At 34.7% G+C, this 22264-nt stretch overlaps 2 protein-coding genes across 7 annotated transcripts in view; both read left to right on the top strand.

The window, feature by feature from the left end:
- The first annotated feature begins 2016 nt into the window (after nucleotides 1–2016).
- HORMAD1 (HORMA domain containing 1) lies at nucleotides 2017–21622 on the top strand. Of its 5 annotated transcripts, none has more exons than XM_088022280.1 (14): nucleotides 2017–2162; nucleotides 2864–3008; nucleotides 5759–5822; nucleotides 6241–6277; nucleotides 8082–8102; nucleotides 8372–8398; nucleotides 9932–9999; nucleotides 10494–10645; nucleotides 12082–12341; nucleotides 13698–13764; nucleotides 13843–13919; nucleotides 14851–14934; nucleotides 16946–17017; nucleotides 21543–21616. In XM_088022280.1, exons 1-14 carry the CDS (start codon nucleotides 2130–2132, stop codon nucleotides 21552–21554), a joined length of 1119 nt encoding a protein of 372 aa, XP_087878406.1. In that variant the 5' UTR covers nucleotides 2017–2129; the 3' UTR covers nucleotides 21555–21616. The 5 variants fall into 5 exon arrangements, with proteins under 5 accessions (XP_087878406.1, XP_087878405.1, XP_027944037.1 ...); XM_088022279.1 differs by lacking the exon at nucleotides 21543–21616 and adding an exon at nucleotides 20544–20617; XM_028088236.2 differs by lacking the exon at nucleotides 21543–21616 and adding an exon at nucleotides 19041–19380.
- The window catches only part of GOLPH3L (golgi phosphoprotein 3 like), a 40180-nt gene continuing 38933 nt past the window's right edge, over nucleotides 21018–22264 (top strand). The window contains exon 1 of one of the 2 annotated variants that reach the window (XM_088022283.1): nucleotides 21018–21106. The gene's annotated coding sequence lies outside the window, so the exon portion shown is untranslated. Of the gene's footprint in view, nucleotides 21107–21597; nucleotides 21680–22264 lie in introns of those variants that run through there. The other variant, XM_088022284.1, reaches the window with a different exon arrangement.

Consider the following 22264-nt stretch of genomic DNA (forward strand, 5'->3'; position numbering starts at 1 on the left):
AGTGTGAAAGAACTATGAAGCAAAATAATCACTAGACCAGGGGATTTCACAATTTTTGACTGAAAACAAGGTTCTAGCCTTCATTCCTCTCCTGACTGACTCTGGGCAAATCTTTTCATACTGGGGTGGCTGTTTTCTAACGGGTAATGCAGACATATCAAAGTTAATGAATAATTATGATATGTTTACACTGCTAACACAATTTATTTGGATGTATAACAATTTGTAAACAGCTTGTACTCTTCAGCAATCTCCAACTACCGACCAGCTCTGATTTTATTACTGCTTCTAAATGAGACATTAACTACACTCGAAGCTATCCACTGTCCCCACAGACAGCACAGTAGAAATATCTAAGTAGGAGACTGCCGGATCACCTGGTTTCCTGAAGACACAGGAGACTAAGGTGGGAATGAAATGCATTTGCGGCAGATCCAACAACAAAATCGAAAGTTAGAAAACAATCAGAAATTAACAGGATTAATTAAACGGCGGTTGAGAACACTTTAGTCACTGTAGGAAAGCTAAGTATTTCGGGAAGGCTTGGTACATGTAATTACTTAACCTTAGCCTGCTGGCAAACTGGCATTTCTCTGGCTGAGGCTGACTCTTCAGCCTCTCGGGATTCCCAGAGCGCCTCGCGCGGCTCTTGGCGGGAAAGCAACTGGAAGTCGCAAGGCTGCTGCCGCGCCTTCAACAGCGACAGTTGAAGGAAAACGCCTGCGCATCAGGCGAAGCGCGTGCTGCGTGGTGCAGCTTTGGTGGTCGCTGGCGCCAGCCCTCAGAGGTTCCGTAATGTATCTGTTTGTTTGTTTGTTTGTTTTCTTTCGTGTTTGTTTTTGTTTTTTTTGCTTTTTAATCTCATTTTCTAACACCTCCCAACTCCTTTTAAGTTTCTTAAAGTCTTAATGGTGAAACACACAGGGGGAAATGTAGACCTACTTATTTTTCACAAGAGGTTCTTGAGACGAGGTTAACTCTGGCGTCTGGTCCAGGCTTTGTCAGGATCAATTAAAACAGCAAATCGTCTCTTATGGGACCTCTTCCAGTTGAATTGTCTGATTTAAGAAAAGTGAAACTGGGGACCAAAAAAATTGAAACACATGAAAATAACAGTTATAATCGAGAAATTGGAATCAGCCAAAATCTGGAATATTTTCTGTTCCTCTTTTATGGTTGTTCCACAGAGTAGGACAATATGTCATTATATCGAGAGCCATGCTGAAGTTCAGTGAAGGAACGTTACCGGATTCAGTCAAAACTACAAATTTAAAACAAAAATTTTAAGATTTTTTTATTTTCTTTTTTTAAGTTTTTTTCTTTTTAATTCATTTGAGAGAGAGAGAGAGCGAGCGAGAGAGCTCGCACATGAGAGCAGGAGCAGGCGGAGGGGCAGAGGGGGAAGGAGAAGCAGACTCTGCGCTGAGCAGGGAGTCAGAGGAGGGAGGGGCTTCATGACCTGAGCCTGAGTTGAAGGCAGACGCTTAACGGACTGAGCCACCCAGGCGCCCCAACAGTTGTTGGGTTGTTTTTTTTTAGGTATACATATATAAAAGATCTTTATTATAAGGAATTAGTCACACAATTAAAAGTTCCAAGATCTGCAGTTAGCAAGCTGGAGACTTAAGAAAGAGTTGAAGTTTCAGTTTGAGTCCAAAGGCAGGTAAAGACAGATGTCCCAGCATAGCAGTCAGGCAGAAGGGGTTCCTTCTTTTTCAGGTTTTGTGTTTCATTCAGGTCTTTTAACTGGGTGAGGCGTGTTCACACTAGGGAGGGTGATCTCCTTTGCTCAGTCCAGCAACTCAAATGTTCATCTCATCCACAGCACCCTCCCAGACACATCCAGAACAAAAATTTTAGATTATTTTAAAGAGTTTGGCAGGGGCAGTTTTCATTACCTGATACCTACCTAACTGTAGCAATGTACTCAATGCTTGAATACTGTGATTTACTTATTTATGTAAAGTTTATTTATGAAATTCATGTAAAATTTATTTTCATTTATTTGCATAAAGTTCTTTCTGACTTTACATGGAATAAACTAGAATATTAGGGATAAAGATAAGATCTGAAGTTAAAGTTTGTGTTTGTGTCACAAGGTTGAATTAAAGAAAAGACTTTATCGGAAGATGGCCACTGCACAATTGCAAAGAACTTCCATGGTATGAGTTTGTGTACTTTACTGTATTTTAATTTAGCTAATTTTATTGTTTCTTGAAGTCTCAACTCTTTTTATATTCTGAAGTTAGAGTCAACTGTTTGAGGGTTTAATGAGATCAGGAAATTCCATACTTTAAGAACTGAAGATATTTACTAAACTCTTTATAGAGTCAGTGGAGAATTGTATTAGATATTTGATGCATTGCATTAAATAACTGGTTCATATTCAATTCACATTAGGTGTTAATAAATGCTATTCTGTTGCTTTGATGAAATTATCATTCTTAGCAGTCCATTCCTAGGAAATGAATGTCCATTCCTCACAAAGATAAAATTCTCATCTTTGCACAGTTCTTGTGTTATAGTTACCTGTGTCAAACCTAGTCAGTAACTAAAGAGAAAAGAAGTGTTATCTATCATGTATTATGCACTTACAGTCAACCTTCAGGAGGGTTTTTAACATGATTCTTAACCACTTTTTGCATTTTACCTTTAGACTGCAACCCTCACATCTTAGAAGCCACCCTGACTTTCTGGGGATTACTAACCACTATGGTTAGGAATTTTTTTTTCTTTTATGGTTAGGATTCTTTGGGAAAGTATCATGCTTATGCAAAATTAGATCTACTCAAAGTTCAGGAAGATGTTATTTTTAATAAATCTAAATTTATTATTAAATAAACTTAATTTTCCTTGAATTTAGAGTGCATTGGTGTTTCCCAATAAGATATCAACAGAGCAACAGTCTCTAGTGTTAGTGAAGAGGCTCCTAGCAGTTTCAGTATCCTGCATCACATATTTGAGAGGAATATTTCCGGAATGTGCTTATGGAACAAGATATCTAGATGGTAATGTCATATTTATATTTTGTTTGTTTCAGTTTTTTTAATGTAATGTTTATTTTAAAACTTTCGTTAGCGATGTCTGGGTGGCTCAGTGTGTTGTGTCCGACTTTTGATTTCAGCTCAGGTCTCAATCTCAGGGTCATGAGTTCAAGCCCATGTTGGGTTCCATGCTAGGCGTGGAGCCTATTTAAAAAACACACACACAAAACTCTTTCTTTAAACATGTTTTTATTTTGGCTTGCTTTAAAACTGTAATTTTTTGACCCAGCAATTGCACTACTAGGTATCTAGTAAAGATACCTAGTAGTATAGTAAAGATACCTAGTAGTAGTCCATAAAGATGGACTACTACTCAGCCATCAGAAAATGAAATCTTGCCATTTGCAATGACATGGATGGAACTAGAGGGTATTATGCTAAGTGAAATAATCAGAGGACAATTATCGTATGAACTTACTCATATGTGGAATTTAAGAAACAAAACAGAAGATCATAGGGGAAGAGAGGGAAAAATAAGACAAAATCAGAGAGTGAGACAAACCATAAGAGACTCTTAAATAGGAAACAAACTGAGGGTTGCTGGAAGGGAAGGGGTGAAGGACACTGAGAGCACGTTGTGATGTAATGAGCACTGCATATTATATAGGACTGATGAATCACACTGAACTCTACCTCTGAAACTAATAATACACTATATATTAATTAAATTTAAATTAAAAAATAAAATAAGTAAAAGGGGAAAAATAATAGATAAAACTGTAATTTTTGCTTAGAGATTTTTTTAAATAACAGCTTTATTAAGATATATTCACATACCTGACAATTCATGAATTTAAAGTGCACAGTTGAAAGATTTTTAGTATATTCAAATCGGTGTGCAACCATTACCACAGTCAATTTTAGAACATTTCATCAACCCATAAGAGAACTCCATACCCACTAAGTGATTCTCCACTTCTCCCACCTCCCCAGTCCTAGGCATCCACCAATCTGCACTCTGTCTCTATGGATTTGCCTATTCTGGACATTTCATATAAATGGAATCATACAATATGTGGTCCTTTGTGACCAGCTTCTCTCACTTAATGTTTTTAAGGTTCATCCATATGGTAACATGAATTAGTACTTCATTCTCTTTTATTGCTGAATAATATTCCATTAGATGGATATACCACATTTTATTTATTCCTTCATCAGTTGATGAACATTTGTTTCAGTTGTTTATGCATTTTGGCTATTACATATTTTTTCTTTCTTTTTTTTAATTTGAGAGAGAGGACCGATGAGCAGGAGCGGGGAGGGGCAGAGGGAGAGAATCTCAAGCAGACTCTGTGCTGAGCGTGGAGCCTGACGTGGAGCTTGATCTCACGACCCTGAGATCATGACCTGAGCCAAAATCAAGAGTCAGATGCTGAACCAACTGAGCCACCCAGGCGCTCCACCTTTTGGGCTATTATAAATAATGCCACTTTCATGTACAAGTTTTTGTGTGGACTAAGTGGTTTTTAAAAAGTATATTTAAGGGGTGCCTGGGTGGTGCAGTTGGTTCAGCATCCGAATCTTAGTTTCAGTTCAGGCCTGATCTCAGGGTCTTCAGATCGAGCCCTACATGGGGCTCAGCCATCAGCACAGAGTCTGCTTGAGTTTCTCTCTCCCTCTCCCTCTGCCCCTCCTCCCTGCGCACATGCTCTGTCTCTCACTGAAATAAATAAATAAATAAATAAATAAATAAATAAATCTTTTTTTAAGTATATTTAATACCTTTGGAAGCACTTAATCATAAAATTTTTCCTCAGTTTCGCAAGTTTAATTTTACCTGAGATTACTCTTATATTGATGAACTAAGTAGATAAAAGCATTCTATTATTATTAGCTTTGTACACTGGTAGTATATGTTCTTGTGTTATTTTAAGGAAGTAAAATAATAAAGCCTATTTATACTACAGTAATAATTCATTACCCAGCCCATGGTACGTACCTAACTTTGTGAGCTAACTATATGCTGGGGCAATATGTTACGCTATGTTATGTATTCTATCTTGTTAATTCATATTACAGACCTGTGGGTTAGATATTATATTTATTTTTCAGATAAGGAACCTGAGACAGAGATCTCAGTCCTTTCCATTGTATTACCTGTTGCTTTCTTGCAGGTCTCTATCTCTGATAGCCAGTTAACTTCTTGGTCTTTTACAAGTATTTAATTGGAATAAGGGCCCATGCAAATACTCTAAGACTCTTGGATAATGATGGTGTGAAAGCATTATATCTAACTTTAAATATTTTATAATTTTTTAAAGATTTTATTTATTTATTTGACAGAGAGAGAGATAGCGAGAGCAGGAACACAAGCAGGCGTGGGAGAGGGAGAAGCAGGCTTCCCGCCGAGCAGGGAGCCTGGTGTGGGGCTCGATCCCAGGACCCTGGGATCATGACCTGAGCCAAAGGCAGACGCTTAACGACTGAGCCACCCAGGCGCCCCAAACATTTTATAACTTTTAAAAAATAATTTTTTTCTACCCATCAACATGTATCTTAATCATTATGAAGCCATTTTATAGTAAGGATAAAAAGATTCTTTGTTTCCATAAAACCTTTCTTCTTTTAAATTATATTACTACCAATCATCTGGAAGTTCATTGCCATTTAATGATATATCTCTAATACACAGCTGAAGAAAATAATCTTCAGTTAAATTTCTAGTTGTTTACTAATCTTAAGCAACCCTATATTTATATCATTTTGGTGTTTAGATCTTTGTGTCAAAATTCTGAGAGAAGATAAAAACTGTCCAGGATCTACACAGTTAGTGAAGTGGTAAGTAAAAGAATACCTAATGATATTAAATTATTTTTTTCTTAAATAACATTTTTTAATGTTACCAGACATTTTACCTCCTATCCCGAACCATCCTCTATCAACATTTTATATTTCTGCCACTATTTGTTTTGTTTTATTATTTTAAGCTGGTTAATAAGAAGGGAGCTTTGGGGAGCCCAGCTGGCTCAGTCAGTAGAGCATATGACTCTTGTTCTTGATCTCAGGGTTGTAAGTTTGAGCCCCACATTGGGTGTCGAGATTACTTAAAAAAGATAAAATCTTAAAAAAAAAAAGAAGAGAGCTTTAATAAGAAAATTTTATATTCTTTAGTAATGAGATAACATGGAGACTTATTAAAAGAATTCTTTTCTGGAAATGCATTCAGTCTAAAAATGAATGCTTTGTTATTTTTTAGGATGCTAGGATGCTATGATGCTTTACAAAAAAAATACGTAAGTCAATATCTCCTTATCTTTTTTCCTACAGTTTATACTCTACAAATGTAATAGCAATTGACACAAAGTAAAACATTAATTTAAACTAACTTGGGTATAGGCCAGTCCAAATTACTCAAAAGTTTGAACATTTGAATATTTTAAAGACTAATATTCAATCATTTTAAGCCAATAGAATTAATACTTAACAAATTTTGCCAAGCTAGTTTTAATTGTTAACATGTATTTGTTTTAGTAACACATACTAACTTCAAAAACTTAATGAATTAAAAAGTCTTTTAAAATACTTCATTTATTAGTTTCACATTCCTTCTACAATTTTGTTTATACTAATAATTTAATAAATTATTTCTTTGTGAGAGTTGAAAAGTAAATTTCTGTGTAGTCTAGGTTAAATTGTCACCAATTCTGAATAAGTGAAATTTCAATTAATAAGTGTTTACTGTAGACTGTAAGTGTTTTTATATATTTATGTTTATATCAGCATATATAAAGAAGTCAAGTTCTGAACAAAATTGTAAAAAAGATAAAATTTTATGCATGGTCACTAACTTCCCTTATTAAGGCATTAAATATTTAATACTAATTAAATATTGAGTGCCTGCTACGTGCTAGACACATATTCTAGGTAGGAGCTGGGTGAACTAACAGTGGTCAATGAGACAAAGAGGGTCCCTTCTGTAGTGGGAAAACAGTCAATAAAACAAGTAAATCAGATAATTTCCAATTACGTTAAATGCCAATAAAATACTGAGAGAAAGTGCGTCATAGGTGGAGAGGTGGGGTAACTTTAGATAGGGTGGTCCTGAGTAGGTGACATTTAAGCTGAGACTTGATTGAGAAGAAACCAGCCAGGCATTGACTTTGGGAGAGAGTATTTCTGGCAGAACAGCAAATACAAAGAGTTGAAGGGGAGTTTAGAGTTCAAGAACAAAAAGAAGGCCAGTGTTAATGGGAATGGAATGCAATGAGCAGTAGGGGAGGGAGAATAGACCAGAGGAGCCTAAAGAGATAGGCAGGGCCAGAGCCTTCAGGACTGTATAGGTAAGGAGTTTGAATTTTATTTTAAGTGCAAATAAAAGCCCCTTGAAGGTTTTAAGTAGAAATGTAACATCATTTGATTTATATTTTAAATTAAAAATCACTCCCGCTGCTGTTAAGACAATATACAATGGAAGGAGAATAAGATTGGAATCCAGGAGAATGGTGCTTAATCTGTTAATGCAGTACTGGTGAAAAATCACCAGTGCTTAGACCAGCATGGCAGAGAAGGAAAGAAATGAAAAGATTCAGGATCTATTTAGCGGTAAAACTGATTGGACTTGATAGATTGGTTGTAGAGTGTGAGGAAAAGATCCAAATCAAGGATGACTCAGATTTTTGGCAGATAACTTGAGTGGTTTATTTCCTGTGATTCTCTATTCCTATGGTCTCTAAAGCCTCTTCCCTTTATTTAAGGAGCAGAGTCCTGAACTCTACTTTTCTCTTTTCAAAATCAGTTCTTACATTGGTAAGGTTTAATATGTTATTTCACAATATATATTTTCCTTGTAACTGGCAGAAATGCCTGTATTTGCTTACGTCAATGTCATGAATGTCAACCTTCAGTAAGTCAACTAGAAAGAGATTTGGGGGAATAAGGAAGGACATCCAAGGTGGTGCTTTATATACATCATATTTTCTGCAAGATTATTTCTTATTAGGAATAAATGTTGAAATAAGACAAAGAATTCTTGTGATCCATCATGAAAAAATATTTTATAGAGTAAAAGTAAGATTTTTGTTCTTTGTTATATTTCAGCTAAGGATGGTTGTTCTAGCTGTAAGTATTTTTAAATTGTATGTTCTTTCTTAAAGACTTTCAAATTCAGCCTTGCTTATTTAAATAACAGTAAAACCAGCAATTGATTATATCATTTTACTCAAACAAATGATCTATTCAGTGGAAAAAAGTAACAAATTGATATTTTGGTGGGTCATTTTGTACTTTGTTTTTGCTGAATCCGTTTAAAAGTTTAGTCTAAACATCCAATTTAGTTCTCCTTGAATACTTAGTCTTTTATAACTCAATTACAAATTATTTTTAAATAGGTATACACCAATCCAGAAGACCCTCAGGTAGGTGTGCTTAAGTTAGTAAAGAAACATAATATCTCTAATATCTAAATATAACATAAATTATAATATTTTATGCTTCTATTTTTCTTTTTTTTATCTTATGCTTTTAATTGTATTCACTTTCACATGTATTTTCACATTTGAACCTCATAAAGGCTTTTTTGAGGTAAGCCAAGGATTGTATTGTTATCTTTAAACAGATTAATATACTTACTACCAGAGAGATTGTGTGACTGATCCTGGGCCACAAATCCAAAACCCCTTAGAAATAACCTTAATCTCCTGACTTCTGCTTCTATATAACGTTCTTTTTATAAAATTATGAAAGGGGTTGAGTTTGACAAAAAATAAGATACTTATCCTTGAACTTTGAATATTCATCCCAATCCAGTCACGTCCACCTATTCATCTGACAATTAAAGAAGGGATTACAAGAAGTGATAGGGAAAACCAATAACAAGAAACAAAGCAGAAAGATATTTGAGTACCTACTATTATTAGACTCTGTTCTTTGAGTTGTTTCATTTATTCATCATCATAAACTTCATAAGGTAACTACCATTATCATCTCCACTTTATAGGTAACGAAACCTAGATACAAAGTTTCTTGCCTAAGATCACAGTGGCAGAACCAGAATTTGGACCTAAGGACGCCAGTCCATGATCTTGGTGCTTTAACCATGACACTATCCCTATTATAATATAGTTTTTCATTCAGTCATGGAGAAGCAGATTTTTTTAAAAAAGAGAGAGCTGATCCCCATTCCTGTGTGAGCACTGAAATGTAAAGAAAGCAATAAAAAAAGCTTCAAGAAGGCTAGCAATGTGTCTTCTCTTTGATACTCATGCCTGCAGTTAATGCTTAATATATGTCCATGGTGACAAAAAAAAAAATCTCATGGGCAAAAGCTGTGAATTAGTTGATTGTTCAGAAGCTAACTAATTGTTCAAAAAATATTCATTTAGTTTCAGATGTTTTATGTAGTTGAACATTTTTTCTTTCAGTAAAAGAGCAACCTTGTTGATTCACTAATATTTATTGATTGGTGTGCGAGGCACTATTTTAAGGGCTCTGTATAAATTATCCGATTTGTTAAATATTCACAACCACCAATGAGATAGGTACTATTTTCAACCCCTTTTATTAGCTGGGGAAACTAAACCTAAGAAGGCTTAAATAACTTGCTTCCGGTTATATACAGCAAGGATTTAAGCCCTGTGCTTAAAGCCATTCTGCTTGAGTAAGAGATAATACTGCCCCTCTTACCTGCTGCTAAGGATTTCCTCCCCTCTGATATATATGATATACATTACAATTAGTGGGAGAATATGTATCTCACTTAAGACTGAAGCCCCAAATCCCAAATCATGGGAATTTACTATTAGGACTTGAAAGTTTCAGTGGACCAATAAGGATTAACATGGCAGAAAAAACTATTAAATCAATGTTAAGAGTCATACAAAAGCTGTATGTAGCTACTTGGCCACCAGTACTGTATATCAAATACATAACTGCAATGTTTTCTATTTAAGACAATTTCAGAATGTTACCAATTTAAATTCAAGTACTCTAGTAATGGACCAATCATGGACTTCATAAGGTATTTTATCATTTTCTTTTTGTATTACAGATTACCACTTATTCATATTAATACTATATTGCTAAACTTCAGGATTAATTCTTAAACTTCTCAAACATCCCCAATTAACCATTGAGGTGTGGCTGTACAAAATATCCTTCGTAGCTGCAAGCCCAGATTATGTGGCTAATTCTATACTATTTTAATGTGAAAGGAGCCAAAGAGTAGGAAAGCTATTGTATGCTTGAGTGATTAGAAATGTAATTAAAGTCCCTCATTCATTTCCTTTAAACATCTTATATAAAAGGCATATTAATTTAAATAAAATTATTAGTTTATAACATTATTAATAATGATATTAATTTTAATAATAGTGACATTAAAACATTTTATGGTAACTTTCAACTTAAAAACTTAATGGTATAATAGGAATAAGAATGTCAAGTAGTAAAATGTGAAGTTGTTATCAGAAGCCATGGTGTCATAAAAGAAATTAATGTGTGATTCTCTTCTAGTAAAAACCAAAATAGTGAATCTAGTATGTCATCTGCTGACACCAAGAAAGCAAGTATTCTCCTCATTCGCAAGATTTATATTCTAATGCAAAATCTGGGACCTTTACCTAATGATGTTTGTTTGACCATGAAACTTTTTTACTACGATGAAGGTACTATTTATAATACATCCTGTTGGTACCTATATGTTTTATTATTGAAACAATTGGTTTTCATCCCAAATGATTTTAAGCACCTAAATTGTAATATATTTTTTGAAATTATAAAATTTCCATTAATATCAGTATTTGAAAAAGAAAGACTCAGGGGCTCCTGGGTGGCTCAGTCAGTTAAGCGTCTGCCTTTGGCTCAGGTCATGAACTCAGGGTCCTGGGACTGAGCCCCGCATCAGCCCGCCCCCCAGCGAGAAGTCTGCTTCTCCCTCTCCCTCTGCACGTCCCCACCATTCGTGTTCTCTCTCCCTCTCTCTATCCAATAAATAAAATCTTAAAAAAAGAGAAAAATTTGAAAAAATAGACTTTCAAATATACACAAACTTTTCCAGTGATATGAACATATCCATGTGAGGTACAACCTCACTAATAAAAGAAATGAAACAGTTGAGATGCCACTTTTCACCTACCAGAGCAGTAAAATTTGTAAACCAATTATTGGCAAGGGTGTGGGGAAAAGCAGGCACTTTTATAAATTCTTGAGGGAATGTATATAGGTGCAACATTTTTAGAAGACAATTTAGCAGTATCAAAATTTTAGATGCACATTCTCTTTAATTCAGAAATTCTATAGCTAGAAAAGTATCTTGAGAATATACTTAACACAAACATGCAACATTATAGGTTTATAAGGATACTATGCAAACTATTAAAAAGAATATGCTGATAATTTATCCAAGGAATATTAAAAATGGATTAAAAAGAAATGTTAAAAACAGCTAGGTGGGTATAGGGGCACCCGGGTGGCTAAGTCGGTTAAGCCTCTGACTCTTGATTTTGGCTCAAGTCATGATCTCAGAGTCATGAGATTGAGCCCCACTGGGCTCTGCACTCAGCACCAGTCTGCTTGTTCCTCTCCCTCTGCTCCTCCCCATCCCCAACCTCCCCACCCCCCACATGCACACACACACACACACACATATGCTCTGTCTCTCTCAAATAAATAAAATCTTAAAAAAAACAGCTAGGTATTGAACAGTATGATCTTATTTGTGTTTTGTTAAGGATATACATATATATGAAATACATATTTTACATGTGTAATATCTTCTAGAAGTACATAAAGCAACAACAATAATAACAACTAACATTTATTGAATACTTAAAATGTTCCAGTTCTGGTCTGAGCATTTTACACACTTTAATTCATCTAACACCCACAATGACCCCATGGGGTAGGTACTATTATTATACCCATTTCACAGATGAGAAAACCAAATCAAGGATGATAAATAATTTATTCAGGTTCATATAGTCAAATGAAAAAAAAAGGTTGCCTTTCTATACTATTTGAAATGTCTTCAATCTGTATTTATTATTATTGTTATTATGTTCTCTTCAATTTCATGATCACAGTTTATACTTACTTTTTGCAGTTACACCCCCAGATTACCAGCCTCCAGGCTTTAAGGATGGTGATTGTGAAGGAGTGATATTTGAAGGGGAGCCTATGTACTTAAATGTGGGAGAAGTCCCAACACCTTTTCACACCTTCAAAGTAAAAGTGACTACTGAGAAAGAACGAATGGAAAATATTGATTCAGCTATATTGTCTCCAAAACAATTAAAAACACCACTTCAAAAAATTCTCATGGACAAAGATGATGTAGAAGATGAACAGGAGCATTATATAAGTGTCAGTACATTTTAAAGAGTTATAAAGTACAATAGTAACAAATGTTTGACTCAATTCTGAAGACTAATTCTAGTTCTCATTAATATTTATGTAAAAACTATATTATAATCATAAACTCAAGGTTGGTAGGGACCTTAAAGAAAGTATCGGCTTTTCGTTTTAAAACTCTCTACCTTGGTACAAACATTATTATCAGAAATTTAAAAGCACAACTATTCTGAATGAAGCAGGGAATGGTCCTGGAGGCCCAGCCACTCACCACCTCAACTACCCTCATAGTGGACTCTAAGGAAACTCTTTGGTCTGGAGCATAATTTGAAAACCTACTCCAATCGCCCAGCTAATGTTGGAATCCTTTCTACCATACCCCTACTAGGTGCTCACTTTAGACCTGTGCTTGAACTTCCTTGGGGCCTGCAAAGTCACTGTCCTGAAGCAGCCTGGAAGTTCCCGGAAGGCAGGAAATGTGTCTCATCTTCGTAATTCTCCTGTGCCTAGCATTTAAGTGTACAGTGTGCATTCTCAGTATTGGTTGAATGAATGGATGACTAGAAATATAAAAAAGTCTTTTTTTAATTGTTGCCTCCCAGGAAATCTTTCACATTAACATGATTGTTTTTTAATCTAATCTTTGTTGTTGTTCTGTTACCTCATTTTATTCTAAATTATAACCTCAGTACTTATGTATAGAGACTGACTTTTCTAATTTAGGTTCTGCCACATCCTAACAAATAGAAAATTCAGTTTTCAACCAGTTTAGTTCAAGAAGTCTTCTCAAAACCTAAATCCCGGTGATGGTTTATAAACAAATATAGCTGGGATTTATGTTGCATTCTTTAAAATATTTAAAGCTCTTTGACATATGTCACAAAGAGAAAAATAATTATAAAGTAGACCTTAAACTTTTTGCTATTTCTACCATACCATGACTGAGCTTTTTCTTCACAAACTCCCTGAAGAGGGTTGGGGCATTTTTTTATCCAGAGCATATGATAACATCTGTGTAGCGATTCCGGAGATACAGAAGTAGTAGTTTTATGAACTTGTCTAATTCACTGCCCTCAAACAATAGTAAGAACTAAGGGTTCTTAGAACCATTATATATTTTTGAGAGAGTTGTGTATTTGTCCTTAAAGCAACCCTGCAAAGTAAAGTAGTAGTTTATACTTTATTTGGATAAATATGGTACCTTGTTATGGTAATTATAGGACTTTATTTCTAGCAAGTGTAAGGTAGTTGTAGTGTTATGTTATATTTAACCTTCATGTAAAACACATTTGTTCATAAATACTTCTACCCAGTTGTTTTAATTGCTTTTTGAAATGTGTCCATTTTTTTCTTCATGTAATTATGTAGGATGATTTTGACATTGAAACTAAAATGGAAGAGCAGAAAAAAAACCCTGGATCTTCTGAACTTGGAGGTAAGAAATTGATGAAAACATAGATTAATTTACTTATAATTCAATTTTATGCCATTTTAACTCTTTTTTTTTTAACAGAACCAAGTTTAATTTGTGAGGAAGATGAAATTATGAGGTCTAAACAAAGTCTAGATCTTTCAATTTCTCATTCTCAGGTATAAATTTGATAATTCATCTCACTTTTAATTTTTTTCACAAGACTATGACATATGCTTATTTAGTTAATTTTCAGGTTTTCTTATTATATTCAAGGTCTTTTAGAAGAAAATTAGGTCTTGGGGCACCTGAGTGGCTCAGTCATTAAGCATCTGCCTTCGGCTCAGGTCATGATCCCAGGGTGCTGGGATCCAGTCTTGCATCGGGCTTCCTGCTCAGCGGGAAGCCTGCTTCTCCCACTCGCCCTGCTTGTGTTCCCTCTCTTGCTGTGTCTCTCTCTGTCAAATAAATAAATAAGATCTTTAAAAAAAGAAGAAGAAGAAGAAGAAAATTAGGTCTTAAGAATGCTTTTTAACAAAATTTGAAAAATATGTTGAAAGTTTTGAGTATATTACTGTGGGTTTATTTAGTAATAAACCTAAATACTGCTCATAGAATTTCAGAATTTCAGAGCTAGATAGAATCTTAAGCAATTATTCCACCACCTTTTGTATTTACAAATGGAGTATATAATACTTTTTGTTGCCTGGAGCAGGCACGATTAATTTCATTTTCCATAGACAATAAAATCTTGATATAACATTTAGATAAAAAGAACTTGAAAATAATGGGACTGATTATTGTCCACCTTCCTCTGCATTTCCCCTTTCTCTAGTGGGAGTGAGCTAAAGTTCTTATCTTCTGGAAGAGTAGTGTAGTGCCTGATGATCATTTGGGACTTTTTCAGTTCAGTGAATGATCAATTATATACAGTGTCAGTTTCACTATCTTTATCTTTGCCCTTTTTGTGACAGTAAGAACTACTTAAAATTAATGGTTTTCATTAACATAATAAGACCCTAGATTTTATCTTATTGAATTTTGGAGCCCCATTATTATGTTATGGAAAGTTTTTATTATGTTATGTGATTTTGTGTTATTATTTTCTAGGTTGAACAGTTAGTCAGTAAAACATCTGAACTTGATGTGTCTGAAAGTAAAACAAGAAGTGGAAAAATCTTTCAGAATAAAATGGTAAGTGTACCTTTAGATTTTTTTCCATTCTAACCGTATAATTTTTTCCTACATGTGAGTTTATTTGACTTCTTAATCCTTCCTTTATTGGACTAATATTTAGTAAGCACTTATTATGTGTCAGATATTTTACTGGGTGCTGGAGATATAACATGAATAACACATAGTTCCTGATCTTAGCTAAAAGTTTAGTAATTGGAAGTCAACAAGCAGTGATAGAGGGCCATGATAGCAGTTTGAATAGGCTACATGGAACAAAGGAAAGAATGGTGAATTTTACTGAAGGTACATAAAAGAGGAGAATTCAGGAAAGGCTTTGAGAAATGACACTATCCTCCAGACTCCCAAGGAATTGCCTCGAATGCCAAAATATTCTCATGTTCTGACTTGTTAATAAGACATTAAAAATGAATGTTTTGTATATATTTTGCATAAAATGAATCTCATGTTTTTAAGCAAAAAACCCACTGCTTTATTTTAGTTTTCTATTTTTCTAAATGGAAATTTGTATTTTATTTTAGACCTTTAAGTTACTCAGAGGTTCAGAGATGAAGAAAAACCATTCTGTAAAATATTATATCTAAATTTAGGAAACAAATAGCACACTCTAACAGTGGTATAGGGGCATTTCTTCCCAACTCTTCATTCAGTGATGTCATGTTGGTAGCTTGAAATTGGACATGATGAGAATATTCACATCATGGAAATCAGCAAATGCCTCAACTCAGGATTTGTTACTCCTAGAGAACTGGTTGTTAAACATTTACCAGCACACCAATGATTATAGTGCCATTTTTAGGTGCCCTTTTTTCCACGTTCAAGAGTCATATCAGTCATCTCAGTCTTCCAACTGAGCCGGCCAGGTCCCCTTTTCCTACATTCTCCATAGGAAGTTTGAACTGGCAGAAGGCAGTATTCAAACTAGTATGCTGATGAAAGCAAGAGATAAAAGAATTTCAAAAATTAGTACAGCTTGCAGCAAAATGGTCTTCTAGGCAACTTCTACTTAGGATGAGTATCCTTTACTAGAATATGGCAAGAAAAGCAAGAATTAAAAAAAAAAGTATTAGGAAGGATTTTCTTGTAATATGACATTAAGATACTTCAGGGACATAAATTCATTTCTGAAATTGCCCATGGTTTTGGATATGACCTCTCTGTCACAGTACTCCTGATTTTGAGAATCATAGCTGAATTATTGTTAGGAAAGGGCAAGAAATGAAAATATTTAATAGTATATACACTAAGAAAGTTATTGAAAAGTACATTTTCAGCATTGGAAAATAAGTATGTCCTTTTAGAGAATAGTAATATGACAGCTAATAATGTTTCATCATCCAATATTCATTTTAAAAACTGCATAGATGGCATTATTTACAATAGCCAAAAGGTGGAATAAACCTAAATATCCATCAACGGACACATGGATATACAAATATAGTATATCTATACCATGGAATATTATTCAGCCATACAAGGAATGAAGTACTGATGTATGCTTCAACCTGGATAAACCTTGAAATCATGCTAAATGAAAGAAACCAGTTACAAAAGTCCACATATTATATGATTCTATTTATCTGAAAGTCCAGAAAAGAGATTTCTATAGAGAGAGAAAGTCTTAGAGCTAGTGGGAGAAGGGGGGAATTGGGAAGTGATAGCTTTACTCTACATTCAGAGAACCCAGGTATCCTATCTTAGTAGGAAATAGTTATACTAGGTGTAATTTTCAAAAAAAAGAGAATGAAGAAAGGGAAGAAATCAACCTCAGGGTTTCTTTTTGGAGTGATGAAAGTGTTCTAAAATTGACTACAATGATGTTGCACAACTCTGAATATACTTAAAATTTTTGAACTGTAAAATTATAAATAAATGAATTGTATGGCATCTGAATTATATCTCAGGAAAGCTTTTAAAAAAAAAACTGCATATAGTTGCCCATAGTTAAAAAATCAAGTGTTGGTTGTTCTTTGAGAAATAACCAATTAGTAATTATTCCATCTTTGTGGAGGCTAATGGAAATCAACCAGTAAAATCTTCTAAAGAAAATCGGAAGAGAAGTCAACTCGAACCTGGGAAAACAGTAAGTTTTATGATAATATATAGGTTATATAATTCAATTGCCATTGAATAAAATGGCAAGTATCAGACTATCGTTACTATAGATTAAATTTTATTTTTATTTATTTATTTATTTTTAATTTATTTTTTTTGGAGAGGGAGAGCAGGGAGGAAGGTCAGAAGGAGAGGGAAAGAGAAAGAGAAAGAATCTTAAGCAGGCTCCATGCCCAGTGCAGAGCCTGACTCAATTTCACAACCCTGAGATCTGACCTGAGCCGAAGTCAAGAGTTGGATGCTTAACGGACTAAGCCACCCAGGCGCCCCTAGATTAAATTTTAAATGATAAATATGATAATATCCCTGGATATTACCTCAAAGTACTGATATCCAAATCTTGTTTATATGTAATTGGTTCTAAAACATGAGGTGATTTTAAAATAAGATGTGCTATGTTAATTAATTTTTTCCACATAAATATTTACTGATTTCATGAATGATTCAAGTAGTTGGAGAAATTTATAAAAAAATAAAATCAGTACATCCAGAAAAATATGAGTAGAATGAGAAAATGAGAGTATAAGAATATTTAGGCCATTTTATTTACATAGAGCTAAAGTTGGGCCACAAATCTGATCTGAGCTTCCTAGAGAACAAAAGTGAAGTATAAATAAGTTACCATATAAACTTGTTCCCTAAAAAATAACATCTCCTCTTAGTACCTTAGGAGAAAAAAATTTTCTTGACCTAAATTTTTTTAACAGTTGTTTCATATTTGGGACCTTATTTTACCCAATCAGATCATGTATTTGTCATTTCTGAGATAAATATTTATATTTTTCAACTAGAATTTTTAGTATTATTAGTAGGTTAACATTTAGACAACTGAATATCTAAGACTGCTTTAAAAATCAAATGTTAAAGGGGTAATCTCAAAAATATAGTTAATATCATTTTCAATTTACATAACTTAAGGGGATTAAATAACTGATACTTCATTAATATATTAAGTTGTCTAACTTTTCCCAGTGTATTAAGCTTTGATTTTTTTCCCCAAAATCATTCAATTTGTATCATTAGTGAGTTCAGAAAAAATGAAAGTTGAGTAACTCAGGGAATACTTTTAGGAATTTTCTTTTTTTTTTTAAGGTTTTATTTATTTATTTGACAGAGAGAGAGAGAGAGAGAGCACAAGCAGAGAGAATGTGGGAGAGGGAGAAGCAGGTTCCCCACTGAGCAGGGAGCCCAATGTGGGGCTCGATCCCAGGATCCTGGGATCATGACCTGAGCAGAAGGCAGATGATTAACGGACTGAGCCACCCAAGCACCCCAGGAATTTTCTTTATTTGTTCTCCCATTCATTCAAAAGTGTGCAGTGAATGTCTAATATATGTCAGGCACTGCTAAGTACCAGGGATACAAAAGGAATACATGATTTAAATCTTATATGGTGCCAAGGTAGAATATTTCTCTATCTGCAGCTCATTTAAAAATCTTTTTTCCGGGGCACCTGGGTGGCTCAGTCGTTAAGCGTCTGCTTCAGCTCAGGTCATGATCCCAGAGTCCTGGAATCGAGCCCCGCATCGGGCTCTCTGCTCGGTGGAGAGCCTGCTTCTCCCTCTCCCACTCCCCCTGCCTGTGTTCCCTCTCTCGCTGTGTCTCTCTGTCAAGTAAATAAAAATAAAATCTTTAAAAAAAATAAAAATAAAAATCTTTTTTCCTTCTTATCCCCCAAAAATATTTTACTATTTTGAGGGCATAATGTTAGATCTATGTTTTTGACTTCTCCAACAACCCTAATGAAGACCTTACACTTTATAAATATATACTTTCAGCAGCCACCAGAAGATATATCAGTAATAAAATTTACCCTAATTTTTAAAGAACTCAGGTATCCTATCTTAGTAGGAAATAGTTACACTACATATAATTTTAAAAAGAAAGGGAAGGAAGGAACAAACCAACAAATCTCAGAAACATAAAAAAAAATCTAAAAGTAAAGACATGTAAACTGGAAAGTATCCTTAGTAGTTGTTTTCTTTTGACAGGTCCTTCATCACTTTGATTCTTCTAGTCAAGAGTCAGTGCCAAAAAGAAGAAAGTTTAGTGAACCAAGGGAGCGTATATAAAAATTATTTTTTTCTTCTGCACGTTTGCGAAGTATTCAACATTTAAACTACAGTACACTGTATTACTATTTTAACGTGTATTTGCCCTACCTGTGAAAATTTATATGTAATCTTAAGCAGTTAGTACAGTAAAATGAATTTTTAGCTGTCATATATTGTGATCCTTAGTCTTATCTGAGACAATGCAAGAGAACTTTTGAATAAAACCAAAAGTACCAGTGTCATAATTGATTTTGCTCATTATCTACTCAATATTGATCTATCTTCCATTTTGGTGGATACTTCCTTTAAACATATATTAACTTTTAAGGCCCTCTAGAGCCAATTTTAAAAACAAATAATGTTTATTTTGTTATTAAATTTTGGTAGGAATTTACTTTTTACTTATGTTAAAACTATAACACTTAACTGGCTGTTTGTCCCGGTGTCATTAAAACAATGTTCTTCGGTGCTTTGATAGAGTATATTAACATAGTAATACAGAACATACCATTAAAAATTGGTAATGGTCATATTTTAAATATGTCACTGTGTGTCTGGATTTACTATGTTGGGCGCAACTGCCAAAAGAACTGGCGTAAGTGGCAACAGAATACTCTAGAAGAACAAGGAATTGAGACAATGACTCGGGTCAGAGCTTGGAGACCTTCTCAGCTGCATACTTCTGGAGCCAGGTGGTAGAACTGGGAACAAGGCTGGCATCTGATAGGAGGATTTTGTAAAGGCAGAGGCAAAATAAGGGGCTGACAAGGAAGGGAGGAGGAGATAAAAAATTACTATTCTGGGACAACATTTTCTACTTCCTATCCGTTTGAGTGACTTAAGTAAAATTTAGTTGTGCTTTTTTTTTTTTTTTAATCTTTTAAAACTTTTTTTTTACTTCAAGGCAAAATGAGGACTGATTTTTAAGGTCTGGCATTTTGGGCAGCATAAATAAAATATTGTTCAGCATCTAGACTATTCCATGGCTTCTAATTTTTATTTAATTAGCAGAAAGTGTTTAGGTACTAATTTTGAGATCATTTTGGTAGATGATACTTCGCAAGAGTTAAGCACACTTCCCAGAACTTTGAGTGGTAGTGTGAAAGATACTGCGCGTTTAGTGAGAAACATGGGACCTGGTTTCAGCTTTGACCATTTCCTTTGCCTTAAAAAAGGAAGACTTAAAACTTGGTCTGTTTGCTTCTTGCAGTTTTAGCAGCCATATTATAAAACATAAGATTATCCATAGGTTTGCCAGTAACAAGCGCTAATATAGAAGGTTCGTGTGTATGTAATGGTAGAAATGTACCTATCCTGTTTAATGTAAACCAAATAAACGTCCACAAACTGACCCAGATCAGGTTTTTCTGAAACAGGAAAGTTAGGGACAAGCTAATTGTCGAAAACAACCAATTTTAAAAAATGTTTATTTATTCTTAGCTTTTTTGGATCCCAGCACATCTCACCTAATTGTCCTAAAATACACTGCTACAGTTAACACACCTGCTACAGAGATTGACCAACAAAAACCTTTGTAGATCAGCAGCTTGTGCTCGCTCACTGAACGCTTTGATTGGCCAGTTTAATGGGGGTGGGGAGCACAGCTCCCTTTCCTCTCTTCTACCAAGGTTACTTCATTGGATTGACCAGCTGTCAGGTTGACCCAAACCTGCCTCCTTTTGGTGGTGTTTGTCGGGATCGCAACACAATAGCCCGAGGAGAGCCTCCCCTTGTAAGCCCCGATTGGCTGGACTCAACCTTGGCGGTTTCTGATTGGTCCAATGAAGGAACACCAAGGTAGGTTGCCTAGGGATTCTGAGGAAGCTGATGTGTTATTCCTTCTCTGCATCGAAGGATCAGGAAGTTTGTGCTCTCTGCGTGGCTGAGAAGTTTTTTTACCTACTAGGACGGGGTTGGGGGAGGGACGTGGGGGAACAGGTGTCCCCCTAAAATAGAGCGCAAGCTGCTGCCTGTGTCCAGCCGTAACCCAGGAGTAACGTCAGGTAAGCAACGGAGGATATACATTTCCTAATGTCCAAAAAAAGCCTTCAGATTTTTTATTTTATGGGGAGAGGGAGGTTCTTATTTAGTTACTTTTTGGTCATTTTTTTTTTTCAAAGAGGATTTTTAACTAGTAAATGTCTTAGTTCCTCAAAATCTACCCCCCCTTTTTTTTTCTCTGAAGACTTTAAAGTTTCTTGGATTGGGATAGGAAGTAAACCCTGTTTACAGTGCCAGATAGGGTTAATGCCCTTAAGCATTATGTCATGGTTGTTTTTTTCTCCTTCACACTTCTTCCCGCCTCCCACCAAGAATTGTATTTGAAATATAGCCTTGTACAAAGAATCTTTTGTAAGTCGCTTCACTTGTATTTCTATTTAAAAATGTTCACATGCATTTCTGAGTATTCATTTTAATCAGTATATATTTATTGAGCAGTTACAACGCTAAAGACATTGTGCTAGTTGCTATGGAGACTATAAAAACCCAAGAAGACACTATCCCTGCCCTCAAGAAGTTTACAGTTGAGAGACAGCCATACCAAAAGAAAGACTATAATAAATACTATAAAGGATGTAAGTATAAATAAAGTTCTGTGAAAGTACAGCTGAGAGAGAGACCGTTTCTGGCCATGGGACATAAGGGTAATGGAGAAGGGGATTCACTTAAGGCTTTACCTGGATCCTCGATAGGCCTTTGAAGAATGGGTAGAATATAAAGAGGAAAGGAAAGGGGAGAGAGCACCAGCATGTACAGAGGAGCTGAAATGGCAGCATGGGACATGTTTGAGAAATGGTTTGTTAACAGTACATAATTGAGAGTAATGAATGGGAAATATTGCTAGAACAGGATCCAATCACAGAGGCTCTTGAATGCATTCTTTTGATCTTGAAAAAAATATTTTAAATAATTACTGATTAAAATATTTATTGTATATCATCTTAAAAACTGGCATTTAGATGTATTTTAAAATAAAGTATGCTAACTTTAAACTTTATCATACATGATTTAGTGCCATTTCTCTTGACTAAATTTTTTAAAACATTTGTAGTACATAGTGTAAAAGGGCATGTGCTTTGATTTTTTTTTTTTTTTGCAATTGAGAAAGAAATTGTTAATCTTTTAACATTCTCTTGCTGATACTTTTTGTTGGCAGCTAT

The sequence above is a fragment of the Eumetopias jubatus genome, unplaced genomic scaffold (genome assembly GCF_037043125.1).
Source record: "Eumetopias jubatus isolate StellerSeaLion01/CBP00866 unplaced genomic scaffold, mEumJub1_p1.0 scaffold_4, whole genome shotgun sequence".
NCBI lineage: Eukaryota > Metazoa > Chordata > Mammalia > Carnivora > Otariidae > Eumetopias > Eumetopias jubatus.